General features: G+C 42.5%; 1 protein-coding gene and 1 non-coding gene across 5 annotated transcripts; one reads left to right on the top strand and one right to left on the bottom strand.

Annotated features, from left to right (window-relative positions):
* Window positions 1–105: 105 nt before the first annotated feature.
* klhl21 (kelch-like family member 21) lies at window positions 106–11,085 on the bottom strand. 4 transcript variants are annotated; one of them, XM_086025593.1, is made up of 6 exons: window positions 10,917–11,085; window positions 6,825–6,950; window positions 5,661–6,725; window positions 3,355–3,760; window positions 1,999–2,071; window positions 106–1,211 (listed from the first exon to the last, which is right to left on the bottom strand). In XM_086025593.1, exons 3-6 carry the CDS (start codon window positions 6,685–6,687, stop codon window positions 888–890), a joined length of 1,830 nt encoding a protein of 609 aa, XP_085881719.1. In that variant the 5' UTR covers window positions 6,688–6,725; window positions 6,825–6,950; window positions 10,917–11,085; the 3' UTR covers window positions 106–887. The 4 variants fall into 4 exon arrangements, with proteins under 4 accessions (XP_085881719.1, XP_085881723.1, XP_085881713.1 ...); XM_086025597.1 differs by lacking the exon at window positions 10,917–11,085 and adding an exon at window positions 10,285–10,867; XM_086025587.1 differs by lacking the exon at window positions 6,825–6,950.
* A 599-nt stretch (window positions 11,086–11,684) lies between these two features.
* trnar-ucg (transfer RNA arginine (anticodon UCG)) lies at window positions 11,685–11,757 on the top strand. Its single transcript has one exon. It is a non-coding gene; the product is annotated as a tRNA-Arg (tRNA).
* Window positions 11,758–12,071: the final 314 nt, after the last annotated feature.

The following is a 12,071-nucleotide window of genomic DNA, read 5'->3' as shown; positions in this document are numbered from 1 at the left end:
TTTTTTCTTCTTACACATATAGACTATGTAGTCTTTAATCAACCTAACATACGTTTTGGAATGCATGAGAACTCCGAGCAAATGCACTCAAACGTGAGGCAAACATGATAACCACTACATTGCTTTTATTGTTTTGCATTTATCCTGTTTTTTAAAATTGTCTTTAATATGCCCAACAAAATTTAAAAAAATATGAACATTTCTTCTTTACATCATACTGAGCCTACGGCTGATTTTGCATCTTTACTTGCGTTCTGCTATGCGTAACAATGACTTTGCTTATTGTGGCGAGAAGGCGTAGACAACATGAGGCAATGAGAGAATGGATCTGTTCCACTTGTGTAACAGTTTTGAGATGCCAGAAACAAAAATTGAAGATATCTGTTAGCAAAGCAACTGAGGAGGTTCTGAATGATCAAAGGGTTGACTTGGAACTAGTCACAAAAAGGAGTCATGCCATATGACCGATGAAAAAAAAAAAAATCCCTTTCAACTATGCTTTTTTTTTTTGTGCAACCACAAGAGCAAACCCCTCATTAATCTCCACTAAAGGATAATCACCACTTTTACACCTGTAAACTGCTCAGCAATCTTAGTGGGCAACGCCCACCAACAGCATGCACCTTCTGTTGGATTCACCATGCAATTTAGATTTTTAATAATTTTATGATGTAATCACAAATGCAATTATTCGTCCATCCCTAGTCCTGGGTTGTCACTTCACAAGAAAATGACTGCATGCAGGTGATGTTTTTCCTCATGCATGTTCATAGATGGCAACAGTTTCAGGTCCAGTTACCAAACATCAGGTGACACATTCATGTTTCAGCATAGTGATGAGGTAAAGTCACAGTAAACGGACAGCGTGGGGATGGGCGGATCCAAAGTCAGCGGGCCACGTTCACGTCCTGGATGACATTGTTGTTCAGGTTGTGTATGGCTTGGTGACGCTGGTGCCGGTGCAGGTGGATGGCGTTGGCGTCCGGGACGCCGGCCGGCTCAAAGGCGTTCGACACCAGAGGCATGAACTGGCGGAATATGCTGACGCTGCCGTGCCAGAAGGTGGGCTGAGGCAGCCGGCCCGCGACGCTCCAAGTGCGAGTGGCCGGGTCGTACGCTTCCACTACGTCCGACAGCTCAAAAGTGTTGTCGTAACCGCCGGAAACAAACAGCTTGCCGCCCAGCGCCGCCACGCTGCCTCCGACGTGGACCTGAACGGAGAAAGATGTACAGGCACTGTTAAGTGAGAAAGAGCTTAAGCAGTAATAGAGGAGACTTGGGAAGAAACATTTTATGGTAGAAGTTCTTGAACTTTTTACACTAAGTACCAAAAAATACTTCAATCTCCAATTGCCACCTTAAAGACTTAAAGACAATGCAGTAACGTAGTAGACCTAAATGTTTGCAATGTAACATTATGCACTGTTTTAATATTGGGACTGCACCTAAATATAGGAAAACAAAATGTACCTAAGGATTTAATTAAAATGCAATGCATATAAAAGTCAAATTGTGTACTTAAATGTTTAAAAACAAACCAAGATTAGAGCAAATGTAATGAACTGAATTTGAAAGTTGAAAACAACTGAAATTTACATTTAAAAAATGTGCTTAAAAGTATGACATAGTTGCTGTATGGATAGCTCCAAGCTCTGTTCTATCATGCTCAATTGCCTTTTATGTTTTAAATGTTGTAAATTGTATTTAATTCATTATTTGTTTTCCCCACATACTACTAGTTAGTGCTCACGCATCAATAGTGGTACTTGTAGGACACTGAGAATCACTGGCTTACGATACAGTGATAAACCACACCCAACCGAGCGCCCTTAAACAAAGTACAAGTATTAATTCTAATTTTACTCGTAAAGGCAAAGCTTCATTCCCAAGTTGCCAAAGTACACTTGTCAATTAGTGTGCGGATCCTTTACACGTGGAACACGCAGTGGACACATCACCAAAAAGAAATAGTAACAACCAATTAAGAAGTATACAAACCTGGTTCATAGGACTAATCTTATCCCACTCGTTCTTTGGGGGGTTGTAAACGTCGACCTCCGCCGAGTCATCCCTAGAAGAAACGCATAAGTAAAATGTGGTCCGTCCAAACAAGTACTACTGCTGCAGTGCTATGAAAAAGCGGAAACAGTCAGTTTACACGAGGGCTGTCAGTCGATTAAAAATTTTAATCGCAATTAATTGCATGATTTCCACAGTGAACCCACGATTAATCACAAATCACACATTTTATATCTGTTCTAAATGTACAATAAAAAAGTTTTTCACACTCTTATTAACATAAAGGTGGCCAAATATGTTTAGCTCATACAAATATTATTGTATCTTTTAGTTAATTGACACAGTAATTCTTAAGTAATTCAACAAGTTATTTGTTGAAAAGAGTCAGATTTGTCAAGGTAACTATGCACACAATTTTTCTCCATTAGGTGGCATTAGCGTTTCACATTGAGCATTGGTGACACTAGAAACTTACTTTTTTTCTTTTCAAATCAAGAGTAAATTAATTACAACATGAAGCAACTAGTGGATTACATCTACTACCCAGTCACCATAAATTTCTTATTATTATTATCATTATATTTATTGTTGCAAAACTGTGTTATAGTGACACCTTTGTGATTAAGTGATAAAGAGCTACGCCTTCAATTTGTTGAGTTTAATACTGATGCGCAATGTTAGTGACGCGGCTTTCCAGAAAACAAGCCACAAATAAAACCACATGTTAGACGAGCTATCTTCTGGAGTTGCTGAAGAAAATATGCCTCACGTCTAAAGCGCAAATGACTTGGGAGTCAATCCAAGTGACAAGACTTGGCTCTTGGCTCTCAAAGGGGTCTGGGAGTGCCTGTGCAGATGACTTTGAGAGCTATCGCAACCTAGCTCGGTACTACTAAGAGGTGGTGGTGGTGGTGGTGGTGCTCCATAGTCCAAATGGCTCATCCATTGTAGTGTTTTCCCCTTCAAACACTGTGTATATATTGGCTGCAGTGCAGAGGTATCCGATGCGTTACAGGGCTTTTAAAATATAAGGGTATGCGTTCATCAGCGCTAATTAGTTGCATTAGTTAAAATTAGTTGCGTTGAAATGACTTTATGTTAACTCGTTATTTAACGCGCAAAATTTTGACACCCTTAGCATTCATGCACCTATCGTCGCTGTCCTGTGAAAAAGACTTATGTCCAGTTTTGGAAACTGTTTTAATTTTCACTTTAATGTGACGTCTGTAACGCGGATTCATGTAAAAATAAGAAAATGAAAAAAAAAAAAAAACGAAGATGTGCTTTTCACATGACAGCGACGATATACAGTAAAATGTGTTTTTCCCTCCATACCTCACAAAGAAAATGAGGCCATTGAGGGTCACTGTTTTAGGCGTGAAGGCCCACGGCGGCAGCTGTCCGCAGTTGACAATGGACCACCGTTTGCTGTCTGGGTCATAGCTCTGGACGGCCATGGTGTCTTCGTCTGCGAGACAGCCGATGGCGTACAGTCGCCCGTTGCACGTGGTGGTGGAGCAGTTGTCCATGGCGTGCAGCATCGGCGGCAAGGCCTCCCAGCAGTCCAGTGTGTGGTCGTAGCGCTCGGTGCTGTCCGAGGCCACCACGTACAGCTGACCTTTCAGCACGCATGAGCTGTGGTACTCGCGCGCTTTCAGCATGGGCGACACCTCCGTCCATTCGTTGACGCTGGACTTGTAGCGCCACACGCCGTCGTAGAGGCGGGAGCCGTCAGAGCCACCTGCCGGAGGACAAAAGAGTGGATGGCATGTGATTATGAAGCTGGAAATTTTGCTTTCAATGTTGACCAAATCAAACCTTACCACAGTTTGGCATTCAGAAATGATCCTTGATTAATGATTGGATATTTGCAATGAATTAACAATGAATTTCTAGTTATGTTGATTAACAGAAATGACAAGAATTCACCATTGACATTGCTAAACCCGACTGATATCGGTTTTTGGAGGCAGATATCGATTGCGTTATTTGGCAAAATAAAATCTCCTAGTTGATTTACTTTAAAACATTTTTTTGGGGTCCTTTGATGATTACAATAATAAATACATAAATGCTTTACCGAAAGTTACGTCTGTAAATACGGTTTTATGAATCCAGAATGACCGCCAGGGGGCGGTGCTTAAAGCTCTGAATATTCCCTAAGCACCGCCCCCTGGCGGTCAGTAGGGATGAAATAGAACAACGCTTTGTCCACTTTGTTTAACTTTTAAAAAAATATTCAACATTCGGCAGATTGTGTTACGATTTGTATCGGTGAGGCCCTAGTTACTGCAAAAGAAAATTACATTCAAAAAGAACCTTGACCTAAACATTAGTTACCTAACCGAAAACATTTAGAAGCAAAAGAAACAAGCTGAAAGAAAGCCAGAGAAGAAAGGCCGGAGGTGTCCTCACATTCAACTCAACCTGTGCAAGATTGATTTGAACATACGAAACACAAAAAGTGAAAGCAGTTGAGTCAAGTTGAATGCCGCAGATGAAAACAAACACTAGCAAGGTAGAAAGGTTATTGCCGCGCTAACTTGCCCAACCTGTGGAACCACGTAACACCATTCTGTTTCATAAGATTTATACATTGTTGGTGCTCTCTTCCCATTCATGCTTTGCTTTTTCTATGGGAACCTGTTTAGAGGCGAGCCTTTCCTGGTTGCTACGTTCGTTTTAAGTTCCTCAAGGTGCACAATCACCAAACGTCATTGTCTCATCTCCGTTTCTAATTCGCCATGAAATGGCTGGTACGCTCTTATCGTGTGTGGCTGTTATCTTAGTGAGTGCTTGGAGCAAGCCGACGCTGATAAAGTTACGAGTGTCCTGCACGCGCATTGCGAAAGCTTTAGAGGTTTTCTCAGAAGGGAACGCCGTGCCTGGTATTGATGAAGTCCTGGCAGCACAACATGTTCGGCTTTACGCTGATGTAATCATTTTGCAGTTTATTTAAAGCCAATGGAATTTTACGTGAACCATCGCTGTAGCTTGCCTTATGTTGCTTAAGCACCTCACTGTCGCCTTTCTTGCTTGGTTCAATTTCCTCTCCAATGACAAACGAGAGTAAAGTCTTCTTTATCCCGTTTTGCATGTCTAACACTCCAAAGGTTGTACAATTTGGAAAGCGACCACAATTTGCAGGTAAAATACGTTTCAAGCGTACCTGCAGCTCAGATTCTATTTTTGTTGTGTTTATTGATGTGCACCAAAGTCGTAGCAGTTCAGTACAATATGGTTAGAGCAAAGAGAAGTCAAAAATGAATAAAGATGAACGGAATGTACATGGGAAAGTTGGTTTTGTCTAGTCACCTCTGTACTACACACGGTTATCACACTCGATGCATTAGTCATATCAGGGTCAGTCTGCTTGTTCTTAAAAGGATTCATGATGGAGAAAGTTTGACCGAACAGGAAATGATTGCGTATTGGAACAGCTATTTAATATTTGCACAAATCTGAGGTCGACTAGCATCCCAGATCAAATTGTACTTGATTTCAGAGGTTCTACTGCGCTCAGATACCTAAATGTGGTATACCTTCGGTTTGGTTTAAATTGCATCATCTAGCAATATTTAGAAAAAGTGCTTCAAATACTCTGTCGATGGAAAACACTAACGTGGTGCACCAACACTTACCAGTGACATACATATCATTCCCGAGGGCAGCTATGCTGTAGCCCCCTCCGAGGTGGTCCGGGAACTCGGCCAGATAGCGCCACTGGCCCGTCTGCGGGTTGAAACAGTCGACGGTGACCAGCTCGTCACAGTCCTGGTCGCAACCTCCCACCACCACCAGGATCTCGGCCAGTCCGGTGGACGGCCGCGGTCGCATGCGGCGGCAGGGTCTGTCGTGGCGGTCATACTCGCTGGACTGGAAGCTGCGGGCCTCGTTCACCATGCGGAGGCAGGTGGGCGAAAGGTAGACAAGGGGGTCGCTCTCGACATGGGCCAAAAGGAAGAACCTCCTGACAAAAGGAAGTCGGACCTGCTGGAGGAGCTCTGGCCAGTAGTGAAGTCTCCGCTGGAGGTCTGCCTTTACCCAGCGCACTGCGATCTGATATACGGTTTCCTCTTTGTCCACGCACAGATCATCATCAGACACAAACTCAAGGAGGCGCTTCCAAGACAACCGTTCAAAGTCTGTCCCTTTAGCAAGATCCATTAAGTTTTTAAGGACAAAGCGGCGTGCGCTGGCCGCCAGCTCTCGGCAAGCGTAGGCCTCTGCAAAGTCTTGGATTTCTAAGCAGTTTGAAACATCCAGACGCTGTTCCAGGAAAGCGCAGCAGGCCTCTTTGACTGACGGGAACTGAAAGAGATCGGCCGTTTTCAGCAGAAGATCCACATTGTCCTGCGTGACGGTGACCCGCCCTGTGTAGCAGAAGTCCACCAGCAGTCCCAGAAGCTCGGCCGAAACCTCGTGTAAAACCACTCGGTCCATGATGCTCTCCCGTAGCGTACCGGCGAACATAGCTCGGAAGTAGGTGCTGGCGGCGGCCAACACCGTGCGGTGGCAGTGAAACTCGCGGCCCTCTGCGCACAAAGTCACATCGAAAAACTTGCGCTCCGCGCGGAGCTCATGGATTCCCCGAAGCAGGTTGAAGGCGTGGGCCGTGTCGAAAAACGGCAGGGTGGACGGTTGCGTCTGCAAGACGGGATTCTCCATCTCGTCTCAAACGGTTGCACTCTGGAAGACGTTTACTTCTACAAAGCAAAGCATGAAATCACATCAATTTGATTGCTGGACACGCAATGGCTCAAGTTGTAGTCAACGTTACACCGTGGTCATTTCAAGACACTCACCTGTCAACATAGTCTACATCTACAACTCATTTGTAGAGCCCACGAGCCCTTCACAGCAAGACTCAAGAGTCAGAACCCAACAGTCCAGAACATTCGCCAGCTTGGACTGATATGAATAGTTTCTTCCTATGAAAGACAGGCAGCTCACTTGTGTGCTGAGGCTATAAATACACCAGCAGAGTCCATTTCCCCTGAAAGGGGGGTGTGGATGAGGAGAACACCTAGCTTGTTGTGAAAACTGAAAATTAGCCCTCCTTGTGTCTGTGTTGTTTGTCTGCGTTAGTTTATACACACCGCACAGCCCAAATCAGCAACTTCCGGTTACATCAACGTCAATGAGCATGCGGTCATATTATTAATGATGGAATCACCCTGACAGCTGCAATGACATTTAATACACAAGGATGGTACGCATGGACGCTACTTACTATTTCAGTGCTTTTATGTTCCCATCTTTGTTTATTTTGATTTGGGCGTCTCTGTTGGTCTGCAGCTTAAATAGTTCAGGAGCTATCCACCATCTCGCAGGCAATATTCAGTCGCAGACCAATGCAAATGACTAAACATTTATGATTGAACATTTATGTATGGTTCATAATGCTTCGTTAAATGAAAACAGGTCGAGTATTAAGCCAAAACAAGAAATGTCACGTGGACGCTCGGAACAAGGGATGGGCAATTGACTATATTTGGGAAAATTGACTATTGGTAAAAAAAGTCACTGGTTCAATTCCAACAAAGTGATGGTCCCACCGCCACTGGCAACGGGTTGTGGTTTGACTTTTTGGGGACCACTGTTTATCAAATTTGAACCAGTCGGTAGTGCAGGCATTCAGCTTTAAAATAACTACTTGACTTTTAGACAGTCAGGATCAAACTTCTGATATTCTCTTCCAGGATCATCAATCTTTTTTTAAACACATTGCTGAAGAATCATTAATCACATATTCAAAGTCCTTGTTAACATTTGGAGATCATTTCCTCTTAAAATAAGAAGGGGATCTGCTTACACAGGTTTGCTTTAAGGTCATAATAAAGCCGCTGATCTCTGGCCAAGAGACTTAGCACACATTCCACTCTGGGCTTCAACAATACAGCCACACATGGAGCTCTGCGAAGATTAAAATGCTCTCCACAAGGGCGAACTATACCTCCATACAACCAAACCTACACTGCAACGTCTATTTCGTGGGACCTGTGTAAAAGAGGATAATATATTGATGAACTGGTGTGACCTAAACGCCAAATCCCTAAAATATAAAATGGCATTTGTGCAACACAATTGGCAAAATCTGAAACAAGAAATGTATGAATAATGAGCTACATACAGCCGGTAAGTTTCCCAGAGGTTCAGACAGAAATTCATATCCTCCGATTTGCTGGCGGCAAGGTGGGAAGTAGTGTATGAAGAACGTCCAACCATTGTAAGAACGTTGGGACATGTTGCTGAAATGATCTTTTGAGACACTAATACACCACGCTGAAGAAAACACATGTTCCTCTCCTGTACCTGAGAATAGCTCATGACAGGGTTTTTTTTCTGCTTTTTCAAGCTATGACACCAGTGTAACACCAGCAGTCAGAAAATTCAGACAGCTGTAAATAGAAATCCTGCCATCTGACACCAAATTTGATGGATGTCACAATCATGCAAATGCAGGACTTGATTTCACTTTTGGACAGTAAGGTACAGTGACTAACATCTCGGAGGTCATACGAGTTGGCATTTGATCCAATGCTTTGGGCCAGAATTCATCACTCACTTGTTAGTCATATTTCCGCATACGCTTATTTGATTTGTTATTCTCGTTTATTTATTCATTATTATTCTATATTCATTCAGACACATGCAGGCGGTGTATTATTTGGTGCTGATTAATATTCCGAATAATGAATGTCTACGTTCTACTGCGTATCCTAGTTCATTTTGCATTGACCGGTGAGTGTTTTGCCATCCAGGTAAAAGCAGTTTTCTTCCAAGAACTTCGGGAGAGTTGATAATTCCACAATATTAGAACGACTGCGCATTGATGAGTATGAGAAGGGCATAACCTGGAAGTCAGATGACCATCAACACGGGGACAAACAAAGGATGTCAGACGGGGTGGAACTAAGCTCCATGCTGCACTGGCGGTTGGCCACTCATGCAACAGCTGCAGTCAGTCGCTCCCCATCGGAGTGCGGCAACGTAATGCCTGAGCCTCCAGAGCTGAGCCTGACCAGGCCATAAAAAGCCACATGCACATTCAGCTCTTTACTTACTGAAAGCAGACCAACACAAGGTTGCTCAGTTCATGTGGAATTTTGTATTATAAATATCATCCATCCATTCATCCATTTTTTTTTATACTGCTAGTCCTCACGAGGCATGCTCAAACCTCCATTATCAAGATATGAACAAAAGTAACTGATGCTGCTTTTTGTGTTTCACGTTTTTATAAAAAACATCACTAATATGTGGCTTTGTGGCATCAAGGTTAAGGAAACTGATATTAAAACAAAAGTTTGATGGTTTGAAATGGGGTGTGTTACCAAGCCCGGCTAAATTATTACATAAACTCAACGCTTAATGGTTCCATTAACGGTCTTGGAGAAATTACTCTAATTGATTTTTCCAGAATACAAGAGCAGGTTGAAGGTTGTCCCCCTATAGTGTGATGGTATTTCCAGCCAGAGGGGAAAAAAACAACTTTTTGCTTGCAATGCTTGCTACTGGGGCAGTGTGGTAGTATAGGCCAAACAGAGAACCTTGTCCTCATTCTGGGCATACCACTGAAGTGGGTTCTGCATGGTGGACATTTGCAGTGTTGGCAAATAATCACAGAGCTTTTCATGTGCAGTGGGATAATTTCCCGCTGTCCTTCACTTTGATAGGGTGAGCCAAGAAGTAGGGATGCACCCATACCATTATGAGTAAATAAAAATAAAGCAAAAAGCCATGTCCACACGGAAACAAGTTTCATTGTACTTTGATAGCTTCTACATTTCTTCCACACAGAACCAGCGTATTAGAAGCCTGAATACAATAAGTTTTTTGAACCATGTATAAGTGTGAATAAATTGGAAAATGCCAACCTCTGAGACTATGATGTGATAGTCCAAGTTTTCACATCGCCAACAACAAAAACCCCCTGTGATACACGCCAATTTCGGCCTGGAATGGACTGGCCGTTTGGAAACCTCCCACAATTCCCAATGGCCACCACAGGCCTGCATTGAAACGGTATTCCGACATTTTACACAAAAAGTAAAAACGCAGAGATGTAACAACGGCCTGACTTCACCTTTCAAGCGAAAATGGTTTCATCTTGCTACCCTTGCCAGTTCCAAGATGAGGATTTGTAAAGAGTTTTTAAATCATTTGTATGATATCTAATATATTTCTATTTTGATCAAGAAAGAGGGTCATTCCAAAAGACTAACTTTTTTTTTTGCTTGTTTCAGGCATGCTGTTACATACCAAGGAGCTGTACTTCTTACATTCTTGACATTCCTCCTCGTGCAGCAGTTAAGACTTTCAGTTAAACAGTCAGTCGCCTTGCATCGTTCCTTCCCTTCAAGCCGTGCAACCATACATGTCCATCCCAATGAGCAAACTGTGGCTGGAGGCTCAAATTACTGTTGAAACACTTGTATGCCAAAACTTTCCCCCATAAAGCACAGAAATAAGAACAGACCGAAAACAGTACTAAAGCGGACTCTGACGCCTAAGCACAAAGTAGAGTTAATCCAAAAAGAACAAGAGCGACATCGATCTCTGCATTGTTGAGCATATTTATGATGAAACCGATGAAAGGGCTTGATCACAAATTCGGTGGTTGGCGAACAGCTATTCAACTTATTGCGTTAATTTGACCGACAGACTGTTTATGACGATATGGCGTTTGTGACGTGACATGGAAAAACACTAGATATTTTTAGTCACCATTAAAAGTTGAACGCTGTTAAACGGTGAGTGTCGCGTGAGTGCGAATGTAAAGACGTCATAATTCTATCCGACGCCCCCCCCATCAAACAAAAAAAAGGTTGCAGTCGTGCTTACACTTCGCCGTATGGAGATAGTGTCAACAACGACCTTAAAAGCCATCTTACCCGTGTTTGTCCTCGCCTCGCCCTCATAAATATTTATGAACCCGCGAATAAAAGCCTTCACAAATGGATCGGCGATGAAACTTTGATGTCGCAGATGTGTTCGGTCTCCTCCGGCGCCATGATAGTGTGAACTGTGAACTACCGCACGCTGCCTTCAAGTGATGCAGGAAAAAAGACTACTTCGATGGCCACGCAGGCAGTATATAGATAAAACTTTGATATTTACCGGGTTTTTTTCTTTCTCTTGCTTCTTTTCCACTCGGGGTCTGCTTTTATGATCTCAATAAATATATTTTTCTGGCCAAGAAATAGGACTATTCGCTTAGGCTGTTGCTTTGAAAAGTTGGAATAGCAGCACTCGAAAGGAACCAAAACACACCACTAACTAAAACTACGCTAGTAACATTTTTATTTCTTTGATTTTGCGTGATAATGAACATTACTTCATAATAACACTGTCGTATAATATAATCGACAGCACTCGAAAGGAACCAAAACACACCACTGACTAAAACTACGCTAGTAACATTTTTATTTCTTTGATTTTGCGTGACAATGAACATTACTTCATAATAACACTGTCGTATAATATAATCGACAGCACTCGAAAGGAACCAAAACACACCACTGACTAAAACTACGCTAGTAACATTTTTATTTCTTTGATTTTGCGTGACAATGAACATTACTTCATAATAAGTCGTATATCCTTTAACGAAGTCTGAATTTAGATATATAGTTCCTAAAAGTGGGAACTGTGATGTGGACGGCCGCGTGGCCTAATGGATAAGGCGTCTGACTTCGGATCAGAAGATTGAGGGTTCGAGTCCCTTCGTGGTCATCTTTTGTATCTGAACACCAGATTGTAGCGGCCGTGAAATACGCTGTATAAATAAAATTGTATCGTATTGTATTGTATTTCGCCCACACAACATAAAGGATAAAAACGTGTGGATTTGGCTGCTTAATCCATATCTAAAAACGCAATGCTGTGTTTAGACTAGTGGGGGCGCATGGAACACATTATTGTAAAGACATTTTTGACTTGATTTCCTCTTAAAAAGGGGGCATATCGTGGAAAATTGGCGTTTTGATTACTTCTTTACTAATTGGATTGGCAGGAGTCACCAACCTTTTTGAAAGTGAGAGCTAATT

Source organism: Filicampus tigris, chromosome 1 (genome assembly GCF_054856515.1).
Source record: "Filicampus tigris isolate MCC_2025a chromosome 1, RoL_Ftig_1.0, whole genome shotgun sequence".
Lineage (NCBI taxonomy): Eukaryota > Metazoa > Chordata > Actinopteri > Syngnathiformes > Syngnathidae > Filicampus > Filicampus tigris.
Note: the sequence above shows the minus strand (reverse complement) of the source record. Positions and strands in the feature narration are given on the sequence as shown.